The sequence below is a fragment of the Sparus aurata genome, chromosome 12 (genome assembly GCF_900880675.1).
Source record: "Sparus aurata chromosome 12, fSpaAur1.1, whole genome shotgun sequence".
NCBI classification, from domain to species: Eukaryota; Metazoa; Chordata; class Actinopteri; order Spariformes; family Sparidae; genus Sparus; species Sparus aurata.
Genome location: NC_044198.1, coordinates 23,149,031 through 23,166,697, shown reverse-complemented (window position 1 = coordinate 23,166,697; position 17,667 = coordinate 23,149,031). Strand labels below are relative to the sequence as shown.

Genomic DNA, 17,667 nt, shown 5'->3' with positions numbered 1-17,667 from the left:
ATTATCAGACATAATAAGAACTGACAATATTTGGCTCACAGATGACAGCAAATTCAGCACATTATCAGCTTCATAGCTACAGAGAAGTGAGTTTCTTCTGTACAGAATAGTTTTAAAGTCAAACTGCTGTATTGACCATTTCTGTCCACTGGGTGGCAGCACGCGGCAGAGGTGCGTGTGATCCGCCGCGGGCGTCAGGTGAAGAAGTGAGCACTACATTCAGTGCGCTGCTGCCTCACAGCGTACAGAGCAGCATCCAGTGGACCAGTCTGCCTGTACAATTCACTTATTTCCATTAACACTAAAAGGCGTATATGTTTTTCTAGTGGAGTCATATTTAATTTGTATTTTACACGAGGACCGTTTGAGGAAGCCCGAGAGGAACCCGCGGACGTGTGAGGGGGAGTTTGAACAAACAATCCCTTTCGGTCTGCCTCCACTCTGCTTGCCAGCTTTTTGCCAGGAGAGTTATTTTCTGCCACCCGAGGAAACATGAGCTTTCTATTGTGAGTTGTGTTTGAATCTTAAATGCTTGTTTTACCTTGTCATTTAGATTTGTGTTCGGAAAACCTCAGCGGTTTCTGCGTAACACAGCTAGCTGGCTAGCCATAGCATAATACGGGATAGGGCTACTTCCTGGATTCAGCTCCGAATGTCTAATGTGTTTCGTTTTGCTTTCTGTGCATTTCTGTGAAGATTAACATCAGCATCGATGGTAGACTATCTGTAATCTATGAATAGCTTTTAGTATGTTCTATCTCAGAGCTTGAATCCACTCAGCAATCATCCTAGAGCAAGTGTTTTAACTGTGAGTGGCTCCCAGTGGGGCCTGGATATGTGCTGGCCCGAACACTTTGTTGCTACGGGCTAATCCAGCCTCGATGTGACAGTACGCACCACCAATCCATCCTTTCACCCAAGGTTTTATCAAAGAAACACGACCTGTCGATGATTTCTTTTGTTGGCTACACAACATATCTGTTTGTGGACGAAATGATAAGGCTGGACATCAACTCAGATACGCGTCTTTTTAGGTAAATGGAAGAAGAGATGAGCTAGAAAACTAACACTCGACCCCAGGAAAACACTGAGTTTGATAGGTGACATCTTTTTACTTTAAGTTTGACTACATTACTGAAAGACTCGTCTGACATTTCCTATAAGCTACACAGCGTATATATCATCAGAAAACCCTCATTCTAATGTGTATATTCAGCCTTTTTTTTTTTTTTAAATCAGCTATGGTTGATTCCTAATTGTGCGAACCAAAAGCACATTTGAGGCCACGGACAGCATTTTATTGCAATGTTTAGGTAGTTAGTTCAACCATCCTTCTGTCACAAAAGGATAAAGTGACAGAAGAGTCTATCTTGCTGGTAAAATAAAATATAAAATGATACCGAATGTTCTTTAGTAGATGATGCTGATGCTCTGATTGAATGAATAACTGTATAAGTGTGCGACCCACCATGATGTGACTCTCATAAATTCTTGTTTAATTGGGCAGTGAGAGGGATTGAACGCTGCACCTCTCCAAATGACCTCATTAAACACACAGAGAGACATACTGTTCTGGCTCCTCCACCCCCAATCTGCCAATCCCATCAAGTCAACGGGAGCTCGACTCCCTCCTTTACAATCAAGAGTCTGACTTTTCTGTCTGTAAAAGTCCCTCGCCTAGGGGCTTACTGCGTGAGCTCACGGTTTGTCATCATCTTATCTGCCTCCTTATTTATCACACTGTTTGTCTCCCCCTCTTTGAAATGTGACTCACAGTGGAAACCGCTCATCCAAGACGTTCAAGCCCAAGAAGAATATCCCGGAGGGTTCTCACCAGTACGAGCTGTTGAAACATGCAGAGGCTACGCTGGGAAGTGGAAACCTGCGTATGGCTGTCATGTTGCCCGAGGGTGAAGACCTAAATGAGTGGGTCGCAGTCAACAGTAAGCACCAGTTTTACCTTTTTCCCCACCCCTTTGTCGAGGCACCTTTTTAAGTTCAGGTTCCTTGTATTCCTTTCATTTTAACTGTCACTCTCTTCTCGGCCTCTGTATTTGCGTGCTTCTCGGCACCGCTGTTCCTGAAATCTCAATTAGTCCACATCAAGAATCAGTTGAGGGTGAACTATCAGGCTGTAAGATCTTGGCATTCCCTCTAAAGACCGCGTGCATTCATGCTGGAAAAGCCACTGTGAATGTTAAATAGACTTTATTGTCTGTGCCCCGAGAGCCTTGTTTACGTAGGTCTAAATTGAGACAAGTGGTCGGTCAGCAGAAGATTAATATCCTCTTGCGTCAGAGTGCCCTCCGGGGTTTTGAGATGTCCAGTGTCTTTGCGTGTTAGGAATTTAATTAAGTTTGTATTTTAAGTCTTTTTACTGTTTAGTGGGGAGGTTTTGGATTCTGATCTGAACCAAGCTGAAGCAGGACACTTAGAAACGCACCAAAGGCGTCGTTACGTCCTCTTGATTTTGCTTGTGTCCTGTCATTTGATGCTCTTGAAGTTAATTGCAGTTGACGTGGGTGGACTGTATTGCACGAGCAAGAGCATAAAAAATGAAGCAGACTGTGACTGCGTGTATCCACTATTATCTACTCAGGTTTACTTGACAAGTTCAGGCATCCTCTTGGCTTTGAGTTTTTGCCCGAGAGATGTCTCGGCTATGTCAGTCATCGTTGCAATCCCTGTACTCTCCGGTTTCATAAAAGGTTGGTGGAAATGGATGGATGGATGTTAGTCACCGCCGCATGAGCTGTTCTAACTTGCACAATAAAGGGAAGTTAGAATAACTTCTCCCAACACCAAGTCTTTATGACTCTCCTCATGATGTCTGTTCACGAGGCGCAGTTCGCTTGAGTTTTTTTTAAGAAGCGTTGTGACAGATGAATCTGCTCGAGGACGACGTAAATCATACTGATGAAGATTTTGTTCAGTACTGAAGTCACGATTTTTTAACACGATTACTCATCGACTTTGGAAACATCATGAATTTATTCAAAAGATGTATTTGATACTGCTCTCCCACTGTGAGTTCACTGTGTATTAAGAAGCTGCAACCAGCAGATGTTTGTCATCTTTGCTTGAGAAACGCGTTACAGCTGAAAGGGTTTCTAATCTTTCTTGTTGACCAAAGGCTTCTCATCTCGTCTTGAGCTGAACTGAACATGCCACAGCCTGGCTGAGAGTTGGTTTAGGCTTTTAGGGAGGGGTGAACGCTGTTAGGGAGAGGGGTATGCTAGATTTATAACACAAGACGAAACAAGAGCTTGATTGTGAAACAGAACTCATTTTTATATTGTTTTCATAACTGTTTGAAGCCAAAATGATAATTGAAAGTAACGCTTGATTCATTACCCGGCCCAATAATCATGCGGTAGCATTTGAAGCAATAAGCCACCAGTGGTTTGTGCTTTATAGTGACTCAACAATTCTTGCAATACCGTCTTTATAGCCTGAGCGTCTGTGATGTTCTGTGGCTCGGCTGTCTCTTTGCATACACATCTAGCTCCGTCTGAGCTCCAGGAAAAATCTGCCATGGTGACGACTTTGGCGCCTGTCATGGCAACGCGTTGATCAGCTGAGAGCACGGCAGAGGCTGCAGTCATTTCTGTCTTTTTCCACCTCCACCTCTTCACCAGTGCTTTTTGCACCTTTTTACCAGACATATTCTCGATAAGATTTATTCTCGCAGTTTCGAGTCTTCCTGATGAATACAGACCACTGCTACCTCGTGGTATAGAGAGAGATTTCCTCCCACACAAGTGCAGAACGTACAAGCTAGTTGGCCGTCAGCCGTAGTCTTTTTGGCCGAGATGCAGGCGATGTGAGGTAAAGTAACAGTTGGCCTTCACTGACCCTTTCATACCAGTTTCATTTGTCTGTATTATGGCTGATAGCCGATATTAAAAGTTTCCCTTTTGATTTATTCGCCTGATATATCTATACATATCATGCTTTCCATCTCCCAATAAGTGGTTGTGTGCCATTTTATGAAGCATCTGAATTGTGCTTACTGACATCAAAAGACAGTACGAAGTTAGATAAGATGATTAAGCAGGGCCTTGCCTTAAAAATGCACTTTCCTGTATTTAAATGATTCTCAAAAACTGCTTTCCAACACTGGTCGTGATCAAGCTTCACATTAACGTTAAAAACTCAGCTACAACCATATGGAAGGCACTTAATTTGACAGTGTCCAATATTTGATATATATACGATGACATTTCTGAAGTTATTGTAAAGCCTTGACCTTGTCGTGAATACAAACGTTTTGGACAAAGACATCTTCGTTGATCACCTTTTAAACGGCCCCTTTCCACCAGACATCAGCTGCTCAGTGTGTCTTTTTTTTCATGTGAGATTTTTTTCCGTAAGTTTAGCAGAAAGAACACCAACTCTGCCAACACTTTAAATAGATATCTCCAACTGAAGGAAAGCCGGAGTTGGCCGTGTGCCGCTGGGAACGAGCGATAACGCACTTCGTTGCAGATAACTGAAGTGCGCCCTGGTCTGCAGTTTGAACTGGGCAGTGTAGCAGGGGTGGAGGGCTGTGGGGAAACATGACGCCAGCTATTTGTGCTGACACACATGGTGTTTGGTCTCATCTATTCTCGATTTGAATATGTTTTCTTTTTTCTCTCTTCTCAGCTGTGGATTTCTTCAACCAGATCAACATGCTGTACGGCACCATCACAGATTTTTGCACAGAGGAAAGCTGTCCGGTCATGTCTGCTGGTCCTAAGTAAGCTCATCATTGTAGATCAGTGAGGTTATCGTCTAATATAACCTGCTCATCTTTGTCTCTCAAGGCTCAGCAGGGGCATGGAGGAGAGGAGGGGGCGGGGGTGATTAAAATCTAATTGAATTCATAAAGCTGCACGCGTTGTTGTCGTGATAATGTAGAACACCTACCTGCCTTAATCAGTAGTCTGGCCTCCTGCTGCCAGGCTCATTTCATTCTCAGTGGATGTTTTATATGTTAGTATCGCTCCGGGAAAAAACTGAGCTCACAAGATTAAGATTGGCTCCTGCAAAGTTTGAAACGATCTATATGAGAAAGATGTGATTGGCGAGTCGCTTCGGCCTCCTGAAAACGAGACTAGAAAACTATTTTCAATACAAGATATCTTCTACCTGTGTTTCCTGTAGGTACGAGTACCATTGGGCCGATGGAACCAACATCAAGAAGCCCATCAAATGCTCCGCTCCCAAGTATATCGATTACCTCATGACCTGGGTGCAAGACCAGCTGGACGATGAGACACTTTTCCCGTCAAAGATCGGTATGCCTCACCTCCGGTTTCTCTCATCTCCTGTCAAAGCCGTCTGTCGTGTGTGGGGGTTTTATGTGTTTGTGTGGTTTCTATTAGTAATCAGCTATAAAGAAAAGCAACTTTCCTACACCTGCTGAATGACTAACGATCAGATGTCTACAGAAAGTTTCTTTACCCAACAGCTGTAGTCTGTCGAATTTAAACTGCCATGCAAAGTGAATGGATGTCAGAACTAATAAAATGTAAATTATACTCGTAGATAAACTGTTGAAACTTGGATGGAATGTACAGTTATATAGCTTGAAATGCTAATTAAATTGTAGATGTAATAAAGTTCGAGCCGTTTGATGTGGAAGAAGGGAAGAAATATTACATAGTGGATGTATTATTATTATTATTATTATTCCACAGGGGACATTTTCTAGGTCGTCAGCAGGAAAGCACATGCTTATTGCTTATTTATGAATCCACGGAATAGTTCACAAACACATCCGGATGAAGTTGTCAGAAATAACTGGGTAACAGCTGCAATTTACATAAATACCAACTCCGGTCTCGGCGTCCCAACTAGCAGAGGCTTGTGCCATCTGAGGTGGAGCTTTAATAGGGGTGGATGGCAGCCAGCACAAATAATTACCTCATCCATCCTGAAGTACATCTCAGTGGTAGGAGCAATGACTAAAGGTGCTCACCTGGAGGTTGCTTCAGTACCACAATGAATAGATCTTACGATGGCTATCATTTTGTACCAGAAAGACCTCAAATGATCTTCACTGTAAATCGTTAATACATGTGAATACAAGACTCCGGGGATGGTCATGTTTATTTCTGAATGAACAAGACATGTAGAAGACTGGACACTGTGCATGTGCAGCCCTGTGTTGTAGCTTTATTAAAGAGCTCCTTGTCCTGTCTGTCACCTGCTCCCTTTGAATAATTGAGTTGCACTGTAGGTTACTGTAGCTCTGCTGTGTAACCCGCAGGAAGAAGCTCTCTTCCAGGCGTCTGCACTCCCTTAACGTTCACCGAATCGTAGAGAACCGCACAGTCTGAGGTGTAGGGAACAGTGCTGTTTTAACTCCATCAGCGCCCCCCCACCTACAGATGAACCACGTAGCTACGGCGATGCGGTTCCGTGCCGCAGTCATGATTGTTTGCACTCCCCTTAAATCGTGCCGTGGCCTGCCTGCGGAGGCATCGGCAAGCCAGAGAACATGCTGTACTTGCATCTTTCCTCATTGCTCTGAGCGTGTGGGGCTTACCGAGATTAACAGCGAGACGAAGATGGATTGAGTGAACTTTAAACATGTGTCTCCTCGGCTCGCAGCAGAATAACTGTAGCGGCCATTAAATATCACCCTTTTTTCTTTACACACACACACAAAAATTGTGTGTATACTGAAGAAAATTAGCGTTGAAACAGTTTGACATTCAGACCCATTATGTATCCATAAATTCACGTGTTTTTTTTTCATGACCACACTAGTTTGTGAAATATCGATAATATTTTGGTATTCTAAAGCTCTAAAAATCGTTTATCTGAAAGTGTTTCCACAAAGCCATTAACTCACTGACCTTCCTGGCTACGGTTTATCTTTGGCTGTATGTTTGAATAACAGCGTTCTCCTTCTCGCTCCCAAGGCGTCCCCTTCAAGCGGAACTTTATGTCGGTGGCGAAGACCATCCTGAAGCGGCTGTTCAGAGTCTACGCTCACATCTACCACCAGCACTTTGACTCTGTCATGCAGCTGCAGGAGGAGGCCCACCTCAACACGTCGTTCAAACACTTCATCTTCTTTGTTCAGGTATGGAACCTCTGACATCTCGGCACCGACTTTTCAGTGCTTCTCACTCGAGTTGTACTGCACGTTGGCAATAATGTAATGTAAAGCACAAAGTGAGAAATCTCTCCCCTTTTTCGTCTTTTTCAGGAGTTCAACCTCATTGACAGGAAAGAGCTGGTCCCGCTACAGGAGCTGATTGAAAAACTGACAACCAAGGATAGATAAACAGCATTGTAATCCTTTATTTTATTGGTCTTCTAGTTTTTGCACAGATACCCACCCCCCACCCTGGCTGTATGTATGCAGTATATATACTATATTTCCATTTGGGGAAATGTTTTTAATATAAGGCCAGGAAGAAAGGAAGGGTCTTGATAGGTTTATGGCACCAGGACTAATGCAATCAGGGATTACACACTTAATTGAACAAACCACAGATTAACATATTGGAGAAGATGCACTCGGCTGTATGTAAAGATCCCCAGTATTCAGTCAGGGCTGACATTTAGGATATTATAGAAATATGTTCATTAGTTTTCTATTACGCTACACAGATTTCTTTGTTTCACTTGGATTTATGGCTACAGGAGGGGCATTTACATGCTCTAGGACGCGCAGGGAAGAAAAAAGCGTGTGAGCGGAGTTGCTGTATCATTATAGGAGGGCGTTGTTGGTGCCGGTGCGAGAATTTAAGCCAGCCTTTTAAGTCTGTTTAACGACAGAAGCTCATTATTTAAGTCACTACGCTACATAGAGGGATCTGGGTTGCAGACTACTACTGTCTACATCTGTAACAGCCCACATCTGTCAATACAAAAGAACCCTAAGTGCCTAGCATGGCTCATAGTTGCCCTATATCAACAGTGACAACTGTAAGACGATAAAGGCCATATACCACTAACTCGATTGACCAAACATAAAATTTTCCACCTCACCTCGCTTTAAGTTTCCACGCTTCTTAATTCTCTCTTACACCACTTTGAAATTTCTTACTGTAACTTGGTTTAGACGGTATTTTCTGTATAAAACCATACTACTCACCAACTTTCTCCTTATTTAGTTATAAAGTCTCTTTACCAAGTGTTCTGTGCAGGTTATGATAAAATGAATGTGTTGAAGGATATAGAAGTGAGGCTAGAATATTGTCATGTTGTAGCAGGGACTCAAATTAACTAAACCTTTTAGCTTTTCCTAGTGACATGTTTCTGAGTACTAGTTATTTTCCCCCTAAAAACTTGAAGTAGAAACATAAGTTTAGGGAAAAGTCTTCAAGGGATCTAAAACCTTGAAGGGACAGTTCACCCCCAAATCAAAAATACATATTTTTCCTCTATACTTTGATGCTAATTATCCATCTGGATTGTTTTAGTTTGAGTTGCTGAGTTTTGGAGATACTGACCATAAAGGTATCTGCCTTCTCTTGAATATTATGGAACTATGTGGCGCTCTATTTGTGGCGCTCAAAGCGCCACAAATCCTGACCCAGTCATTTAAGTAATCCAAAGATCTTGTGGTGAGCACTTCAGTGTGAGAACTAGTTTTCCTTCTGCTAAACTACACCCACCTAACATATCACAGCTTGCATCTAGTCATGGTCAGGAGGACGCCTTCGGAACAAAAACTTGGAATGTTGGAGAAAATTTCGGTACACGAGTTGACGTCATACGAGGCTGAAACATTGCTGAAAAAGTAAACACTGGGCTGATGCTATGAAACTTTTACCAAAGTCATGTATTATGAGGAAACTGTATAATGTCCTATATTCTTCCTTGTCACTCAAATTCTGCAGACAGCTGTCAATATCTTGCACTGAGCCATAAAATGCAAATGAGCAGCCATCTGTTTCTATCATATTCAAGAGAAGGGAGACATTTCTACCGCTACGCTGCTACTCACACCAAAACAATCTAGATGGATAAATAACACTACGAGTAAGAGACAAAAAAAACATGTATTTTTGATTTGGGGGTGAACTGCCCCTTTAAATTGTATATAAATGTTTGCAAATAGAAGTAGAGACCTGTGTTTAAAGTCACAACCTCCCAAAAATACGAGCATTTTGAATCGGGTTCTGCTGCGTCCCTTGTTGTCTCACGAGCCATAAAGCACTTTGAACAATTTTCCTGACCTCTCTCGCCTGAATGTTTATACTGCATAGACTGTGCTTTGTGAGAAGCTGCGTCATGTGACTGATCATATAGTTTTTTCCTCCCTCCGTATATTTCCCCAAATGAATGTCGAATCGCTTAACCTCCGCTGGAAATTGGCTACGATAAGGCACAAGTGAGTTTTCTTATGCTTTTGTACGGTTGTTTGTTGCTGTGCTCCAAACAGCAGATGCATGTACCCCTCCCCAATCTCAAAGTGTAGTTTACTATGCAATAATTGACACGAAACACTAAAAAGGGTTACCAGTCGGCTCATTCGTTCTTTTATCCAATGTTGATTTTCCTCTATAGTGCTTAAATTCTGGTGTTTGATAGACAATAGAGTTGCTTCTCCTTCAGGTTTGGTTTCGAAAAACATTTTATATATATCTTCTTATCTGGAACTTGTCAGAGAGGTGTAATACTTCAATGCACACATGTAAATACTGAGGGTTAGACCTGTCTTAAAGATTTTCTGCGAGCATGGAGTGGTAGCGTTTTTTGGTTTAAAGTATGCATCGAGTCTTTTTAGAGGCTGCTTCCCCTCCTTCCCTTATTTGGATATTAAAATTTTGTTTGTTTTTAATCGTTGAGTATCTTCCCCCCCCCCCCCCCACCCCCCACTTCTTTAGCTAGCTATTATGAATGTTACTGCTCACCAGATATCTGAAAATGTAATAGAAAAACCAGTCATCCTGAAAGCATCTCATCCTTATGAAATGCCCGTAACATAGCCTATTGCCTACAGTTTTTTTCCTCCTCGACTGTAATAATTGATGAAATGTTTGTAAATAATGGCTTGGTAGGGGGTTTTCAATGCTACTGAATTGATTTATGCTGTTTACAAGGCAAATAAAGGTGGTCTTGACTCTTTAAATCCATTGTATTGTTTATTGTGTTGTGTGAGCTCAGTGCAGACAAATTCAATCATTGTTTTTATTATATCTGTTTATCATTCAAGTAACTAGCTTTTTACTTTATCTGATGTTTTAACTCTGTATCATGTTAGTTAAGACACTTATTATGAGTAATGAGAAATCATTCCAAAATATGTCACATGTTGTTATTGAACCTAAGTGGTAGTCCCCCTGAAGGGCAATGACTTATGCTCTGTATTGTTTTTGCTGCTGTTGTTTTGGCCTTTACTGTTTATCAGAAATAAGGTCCCATGGGGGGAAACCGGGCAGAGCGTGACTTCAGCACTCTATAATACCGTTTGACATATTATGGAGAAATGATCGAAATCGATTCAGCTAAACTGGAGATATCACCTTTTTAAAATATTATTCCACATTTATAAAACCTGCTGCCTACATTATCCACAATGCAACATTTGCCACAAAAAACATATATTTTTGTTTTTCTACGCTCCGCTAAAAGCTGTAAACACATTTTTTATGTAAAATTGGTGGAGCTATCCTTTAAGTACTTTTTACATATTAAAACATACATAATACGTATTTGTACTTTAACTAGGCTACGTTTTGCCGGTAATATTAATATGCTTCTACATTAATACAATTTTTAATGCAGGTCTTGCACTTGTAATGGAGTACTTTTACAGTGTGCTCCTTTAAAAACTTCCTCCGTCAGCTGCTACTTCCGGGGGGGCGGAGTCACATCTGTGCTGAACCGCCACTTCCTGACATCTGTTACCGCCAAACTTCGAACTGCCGGGAGACGTCCAGCAGCTGCAGCAGCCGCTTTAATCAACAACAGAACACCTATTTGCCAGCTGGAAAATGTCTTTTACTCCGAAGAGGCCCTGTCCGGAGCCGCTGAACGACTCCATGAACGACTCGATGGAGAGGAGAATAAAACGGATATCAATCGAGGGAAATATCGGTGAGTGCAGCTGCATTTGTTTTGGACGGAAAAGCGACATTTTTGCAGATTAAGCTAGCTACCTTAAAACCTCAACCACAACCAGGTGGTACCTTACACGGATTTAACAATCTTCAGACCATGATTTCATATGTATTACTCTTTTATTAGCCGAAATGTGTTACTATTAAAATTTTGCCGCCAAATGCCAGACTGCTGTCACTTCCTCCACTAATTAATTAGCTTGCACACTCTGTACGTAATATAACATTCATATATGTAACTAGGTGACTTATAAGATGTAATGTAACCTAAATGTCTGAATCCTTTGTGTTCAGCGGCGGGCAAATCTACCTTTGTGCGCTTTTTGGAGCAGGAGAGCGGGGACTGGGAGGTGGTACCAGAGCCCATCGCCAGATGGTGCAATGTCCAAACGAAAGGCAGTGACTTCGAGGTATTTTACATAAAGTACACTCACACTCCTGCATTTTTAAATACTGTGCTTAATTCGGCCTGTCAGCTGACACCCATAAACGGCTATTTATTTTAGAAAAAACGACCTGAATGACTTCAGCTCACGCATCTGAGCGAACTCTATAAATCACGAATTTCCTTATGGAGTTTGGCGCGTCAGAGGAATAAGATCCTCCAATCCTCTCTGCTGTGGCTCAGAGTGCACAGCACACGTTAAGATGGCTGGGAGAGTCTTCGGCTGTATTTAGAGCGCAGCTGCCATCTGTCCATATATCTGCACTGGTCACTGGTCACCAGCTCACATCCAGAGCAACAGATGGTCCCACACTGGACAGATGAACATGTCATCATCGGGGGCAGACATCTCTAACCTCCCACACAACTGCAGGCCCAGCCCCACGCTTGGGCTCAGTTTCATGGGCTCAACACACCCATGTATAAGCTTTTCTAAGCTTATCATACAGTATAATACTGTGTCGTGATGGTTTGGTCTCTCTCATGATGATAAAATGCTTAAACAACTGAATAAAAGTCATTTAGATGTATGTATAGGTTATATAGTGAAAGCAGATTTCATTATCAGGGTTCGTACGGGTGCTTGAAATCCTTGAAAGTACTTGAATTTCAATGTTATGTTTTCAAGGTCTGAAAAGTGCTTGGATTTTAGTTTAAGTGCTTGAAAGTGCTTGACATTATAACTCTGTGTCTTTCACAAAATTGGGATCAGACTGGATAATTAATTTCTGAAGTTTTTGCTATTATGAAACATAATTTTAGATGTTTACAGCATAATACAATGTACTTTATTGTGATAAAAAGTGAAGAAAAAATAATGAGTTTATATATTCCTGTAGAAAAGTGTTTTACCCAAGCAATAAGGTGCTGGAAAATCTTTAAAATGACCCTTAAAAGTGCTTGAAAAGTGCTTGAATTTGACCTTGAAAAATGTGTACGAACCCTGCATTATGTTGCACAAGCATACTCGACATTAGGGATCAGTCATTTTACAGAGTCAGTTATTTCCTTCATTATCATAGTTTAGTGTCTAAAACATTAGAAAATGGAGAATAATGCCCATCACAATTAAAAGTAAACATGTTTAGTTTGTCTGGAAAGAAGTCTAATTCATTGTGATGGGGAAAAAACAAAAATAAAAGCAGCAGAGATTAACATCCAAACAGAATTTTTGGCATCTTTTGCTTGGTAAATCAAAGTATTCACCCATTTCTAAATCTTTCTGATTATTTCTGTGATGGTCAGTCAACTAGTTTTATAGAAGATGCATGTGTTATCTTTTTTTACATGTTAGCTAGTAAAAAAATTAAAAATAATGTAATGTTATAGTCAAAATCCTTTTTTTTGTCAGTACAGTTTTTGACTGTGCAGAATGATACTGTACACTGCATCGTACACTGTACTCAGAACAGTGTAAAATGATAGTAGAGGGGTATTATCAGTATGTGCGACTGCTGAGTCCTCTAACAATGCCGTTGCATATTCTGTGCAACTGCTGTAGTTTGATCATGCGCCCTCTGCTGATCGTGGGACTGAGTTATGTCATGTAAGCCTGTCTTAATTTTTGGTGTTGGATTTCTGCACAGAACTAATATTTAATTGTAAAAGATTTATTCATCCCAATGGGAAAGTATCAGGCGAAGACACTGTTTTAGATTCACTGACATCCCTTCTGTTTTAGGAGCTGACCACGTCTCAGAGGAGTGGGGGGAACGTGCTTCAGATGATGTATGAGAAGCCGGAGAGGTGGGCCTACACCTTCCAGAGCTACGCCTGTATCAGCCGGGTGCGTGCCCAGATCAGATCGGCCAATGGGAAGCTCCGAGAGGCTGAGAATCCCGTGCAGTTCTTCGAGCGGTCCATCTACAGTGACAGGTATCGACCAATATCAAAATATTTACAAATAAAATATATTTCCAATGCTAAATATTTTCTGGTTTCTTTACTCCTCTATGACTGTGAACTGAAGATCTTTATGTTGTGAACAAAACGTGACATTTAGGAACATCGTCTTATGCTTCAGAAACACTTTTACACACATTTTCCCCAATTTTCTGACATTTACAGACCAAACAACTGATCAATTAATTGAGAAAATCATCAAAAATAAAAATGAATCTAGCCCTATTAAACTGAATATTTTGGTACTTAAGACTGTTTGACAAAACTGATGAGATTGTGTAAAGGCATATTTCACAAAATCTGATATTTTATACCCCAAATTGTCAGTTATTAGAAAAACAAGCAGCAGTTTAATTGTCAGTGGTTGCAGCCCAGCTGTTGATCCATTCATGAACTGGAAATTTTAAAGTTTTGACATATGACAGCGGTGATGCAGATATGCAGCTTGTACTGAAAGTAAGGAATTACTGATATGGTCCAAAATTCTTGTCTTACCACCTCGTCTTGTGTCCCAGGTACATCTTTGCAGCCAACCTCTACGAGAGCGAGTGTCTGAATGACACGGAATGGTCAGTCTACCAGGACTGGCACGGCTGGCTGCACAGCCAGTTTGGCAAAAACATCGAGCTGGACGGCATCATTTACCTCAGAGCATCACCAGAGGTATTCATCCTGACCTCCTAAACCTCTACTACTACTTTATTAATGGAAAGATATTGTCAGAAAATGAAATGTCCCAACACAAATGCCAGTAATTTCCCTGTGTGTGCTTCTGTGCAGAAATGTTTAGAGCGGTTGCGCCTGAGAGGCAGAGAAGAAGAGCAAGACATCCCTCTGGAGTATCTGGAGAAGCTTCACTTCAAGCACGAGAGCTGGCTGCAGCACAAGACCATGAAGTGAGCACATGTAGACACAGACAACAGATCTATTTGTATCTTGACATAAAAAGATTTTATATCTGATATTAGCCACAAGAAAAAGATTCCATTAATTAAATAACCTGAGGCTGAAACCGGTTTGGATGCATGTGATCCGCATCTGCCACAGTAATGTGTTTTTAAGAAATGGATGAGGTGGTTTCCCATAAAGTAACAGAGCATCATCACTTTTGAGAGAATAAGTCCAGCAGCATGAAACGGGATTGTCGTTTCCTGGATGTGAATTGTTCAGCGTCACTAACCATGTGTCCCCCTGCGGCCCACAGAATGGAGTTTGACTATCTCAGTGACGTGCCGGTCTTAACCATGGATGTGAATGAAGATTTTAAGGGGAGTAAAACCAAGAGTGCCGACATGATTGAGAAGGTGAGTGACCGTTAAAGATTCGAAATGGTCAAATAATGTTTACTGATTGGTCTCCATCCAAATACTCCCACAGGACATGGAAGAGAAATGTATGAGTCAAACATCCTGTCAGCCTTTTTTACCCACAGATGTTTGTAGTAGTGTACAAAAACCCTCCAATAATACCTCCATAATACTAGATTTCCGAGGGAAAGATCGAACCTTTCACTTGTTCTTGTCACAGCTGTAGTAATGTGATGTTTTGCTGCATAGCTTCAACATTATAATAATGCAATGTCAGCATGAAGAAATATGTGAAACTGTCGACTACTGAGTCCTAAAAGTCCTGTTTTCTTAAAATAAGTGGGGGAGAAAAGTAATACAAATAGAAACCGGAGAGGCTGCTGCAACACTATGCTTCCTCCATAATAAATCAAACTGGCTGTACCAGGCGTGAGAGCAGCATGTACGTGCATGTGGTGTGTATGTCACAGAAATCTGCATTAGAAGTGTAAAAATAGGCCAGTCTTGGAATTCTAGTTTTGCACAAAGAGTGTGCAGCCCCGTTTATACAGAAAGTGTCAGAATTTTCTTTTATTGAAACTAGTTGATGAAGGTTCTCAGTCATCCAGGTCAGGATGATTCTGAGTGCTATATCGCAGCAACTGGTGGGGTGTTGCCGGCTTTAGGGCGTTAAGGTCACGTGTGAACTCCAAGTTTCAGAGTCGTTGGGGCCACTCGTGAGTCGTTTGGGGTGTCGGTCACCCTGTCGGCACTTAAAGCAACATGCAGCTTTTTCTTCCAAGGCTTCTAACTGAATCTCTTTTTAGTCCCTCTCATCCTGTTTGTACTTTCAAACATCTGCTGTGTTTTACTGTGTCATCCTGTTTGCTTTCATGTGTAGTTGCTGCTGGTAACTGAAGAAGTCACAGCTAAAAACTGGTGAATTAGTGGAGCTTTGTTCTCAGGGATTCTTCCATTATACTGCAGGGATCGGGACAAGGGAGTCATGCATTTAAAACACCTTAGCTCAGTTGTGGTGAAAATGCAAATCCCTGCCATGCCGTGTCAAAACGAGTAGAGCCAGTCCAACAGACGTTTCAGCACTATGAAACTACAGTGAGACGGCAGGATCACGTTGTTCCATACATGTTTATGACAAGATACAAGTTGTCACCACACAATATTGTTATGAGGCAATGAGTTTTGTTTGTGGTTGGCACCTACATTACACCTGACAAACCTTTACAGTATTTGATAGGCGTGTTGCACTTACTGTGGTCTGTAAATGTGAACTTACTCATGGTACTTATAAAGAAGTCTACATAAACTCACTGTTAAAACCCTAAAACATGTTTAAACTTTGTTAAAGGGAAAAAATGGGCTGAAATAAATAATTTTGAGTGTATTTGGGGAGTTTGTACACACTGTGCTGAGTGTGATCTCTCTGATACTGAGACACACACATCTACACACCCGATGGAAAGATGGAAATGAGTCTTGAAGAGCTGCTTATGTAGCGGTTTCGTGTTGATGGTAAACACGGGTGCATTCAAAGGTCTTTAATAATAAATGGACTCCGCTCTGCACACTTTACACAGATGGTGAGACACCAGCATGGTTTTTTTCCAGTTGGTGTCGCCAGGACGGAAGCAACGGGTGACTTGTGGTGATGTTGGTATTTGCTGATTCTAACATCCTGACTGTCGTGGTTCTGTTTTCAGGTGAAGGAGTTCTTGAGCACGTTGTGAAGGTCGCCTGGTGATGGAAAATGGAATCTGTGCCCACAGGAGGAAGAAGATAATGCATTTTACTTTGTAAACAATGAAATGCCTCAACAATGATGACTCTTGTTTTTATACAATCATTATAAATGATCTAGCTTGTTGCTTTCTTATATTTGCTGTGTATTTATGAATATTTTGTGTGTAAATGAGAATGTGTCCATTCTCCAATGACAATAAACTAGTACTTTGTGTCGTACATCCCAACATGAAAATGTTTTTAGCTTTTAGTTCAGAGATCCTGTGATTACTGTTTCCCCACATGAAATAATGGGATCACAACAGGTGTTTATGTCTCCGCTCTTCCAGCAGGTGTCACTATTCTCCATCACAGCAGTCCACTCAGCTATTTTTGACTGCTGAGCTTGCCTTTACCTGGTAGCGCCAATAGGATCTGCTTAAAGCCACCTGAAATAGGAATAGGTGCTTTAAAGAGGTGCTATATAGTTTTGGAGAGATATTCAAAATCATGGTTTTAATATTTAAAGTATAAATGAGGTAATGATATTTTTTGTAAAGTTATTTTTTTCCATAACTGAACGAACCAGCTGTTCTCTTCGGAAAATAAGGTCCCCAGAACACTGTTTCGAGCTAGAAAGGTGGCAGGGTCCGCCACATATAAACAAAGTGAAACAGTATGAAATTGCGTTGTCCTTTAAAGTGAAACTCTCGCCAAAATGCAACCTAGGCTTTTTTTGTGAATGTACCCGAGTCAAAACTTTGTGTAAAGGCATAATTACGACAAAAGAGACACTTTTAACATTCACCGTATTTTCATTTTCAATGGCAGTGCTTGGGGCAAATTAGCCATAGCATCAAAATGTCTATTTTTAAAACACTAAGAAGGCTCGACACAACATGAAACTTTGCTCGTAGCATCACCAGGGTCTCTACACAAGAACATGAGCATTGAGAACATTGTTTGTGTACATACAGTTTACTAAAAAGAGAGTTTTTGGACAACTCGCGTTAGCAGATGTTTCCCCCGCTCTACGCTGTCCTGCCAGTGAGAAGTGTTTATCTCAGAATGCAATGTAACATGGAGGAGAGTTAAGGTGGAACGCCCCCAAAGCTTTGTTCCATATAAATGCACGGATCATTCATTGTTTTGTCATTAGTGAAAAACAATATTGACCTTGAAGTTGAAAAAGGTAGCGGAACAAGCTACTCCTAACGTGAGT

General features: G+C 41.3%; 2 protein-coding genes across 2 annotated transcripts; both read left to right on the top strand.

Annotated features, from left to right (window-relative positions):
• Window positions 1–185: 185 nt before the first annotated feature.
• LOC115592627 (MOB kinase activator 1B) lies at window positions 186–10,081 on the top strand. Its single transcript, XM_030435630.1, has 6 exons — window positions 186–506; window positions 1,777–1,943; window positions 4,648–4,741; window positions 5,149–5,282; window positions 6,915–7,078; window positions 7,205–10,081. The coding sequence occupies exons 1-6, from the start codon at window positions 493–495 to the stop codon at window positions 7,280–7,282; spliced, it is 651 nt and encodes a 216-aa protein (XP_030291490.1). The 5' UTR covers window positions 186–492; the 3' UTR covers window positions 7,283–10,081.
• A 754-nt stretch (window positions 10,082–10,835) lies between these two features.
• dck (deoxycytidine kinase) lies at window positions 10,836–16,693 on the top strand. The gene is made up of 7 exons (XM_030435629.1): window positions 10,836–11,049; window positions 11,367–11,482; window positions 13,199–13,392; window positions 13,935–14,082; window positions 14,200–14,315; window positions 14,624–14,723; window positions 16,427–16,693. Exons 1-7 carry the CDS (start codon window positions 10,947–10,949, stop codon window positions 16,451–16,453), a joined length of 804 nt encoding a protein of 267 aa, XP_030291489.1. The 5' UTR covers window positions 10,836–10,946; the 3' UTR covers window positions 16,454–16,693.
• Window positions 16,694–17,667: the final 974 nt, after the last annotated feature.

Coding starts and splice junctions, on each gene's coding strand:
- LOC115592627 (XM_030435630.1), top strand. Junction 4,742..5,148: donor GTCATGTCTGCTGGTCCTAA/GTAAGCTCATCA, acceptor TGTTTCCTGTAG/GTACGAGTACCATTGGGCCG. Junction 5,283..6,914: donor ACTTTTCCCGTCAAAGATCG/GTATGCCTCACC, acceptor CTCGCTCCCAAG/GCGTCCCCTTCAAGCGGAAC.
- dck (XM_030435629.1), top strand. CDS start 10,947: ATGTCTTTTACTCCGAAGAGGCCCTGTCCGGAGCCGCTGAACGACTCC. Junction 13,393..13,934: donor CGGTCCATCTACAGTGACAG/GTATCGACCAAT, acceptor CTTGTGTCCCAG/GTACATCTTTGCAGCCAACC. Junction 14,724..16,426: donor GTGCCGACATGATTGAGAAG/GTGAGTGACCGT, acceptor TTCTGTTTTCAG/GTGAAGGAGTTCTTGAGCAC.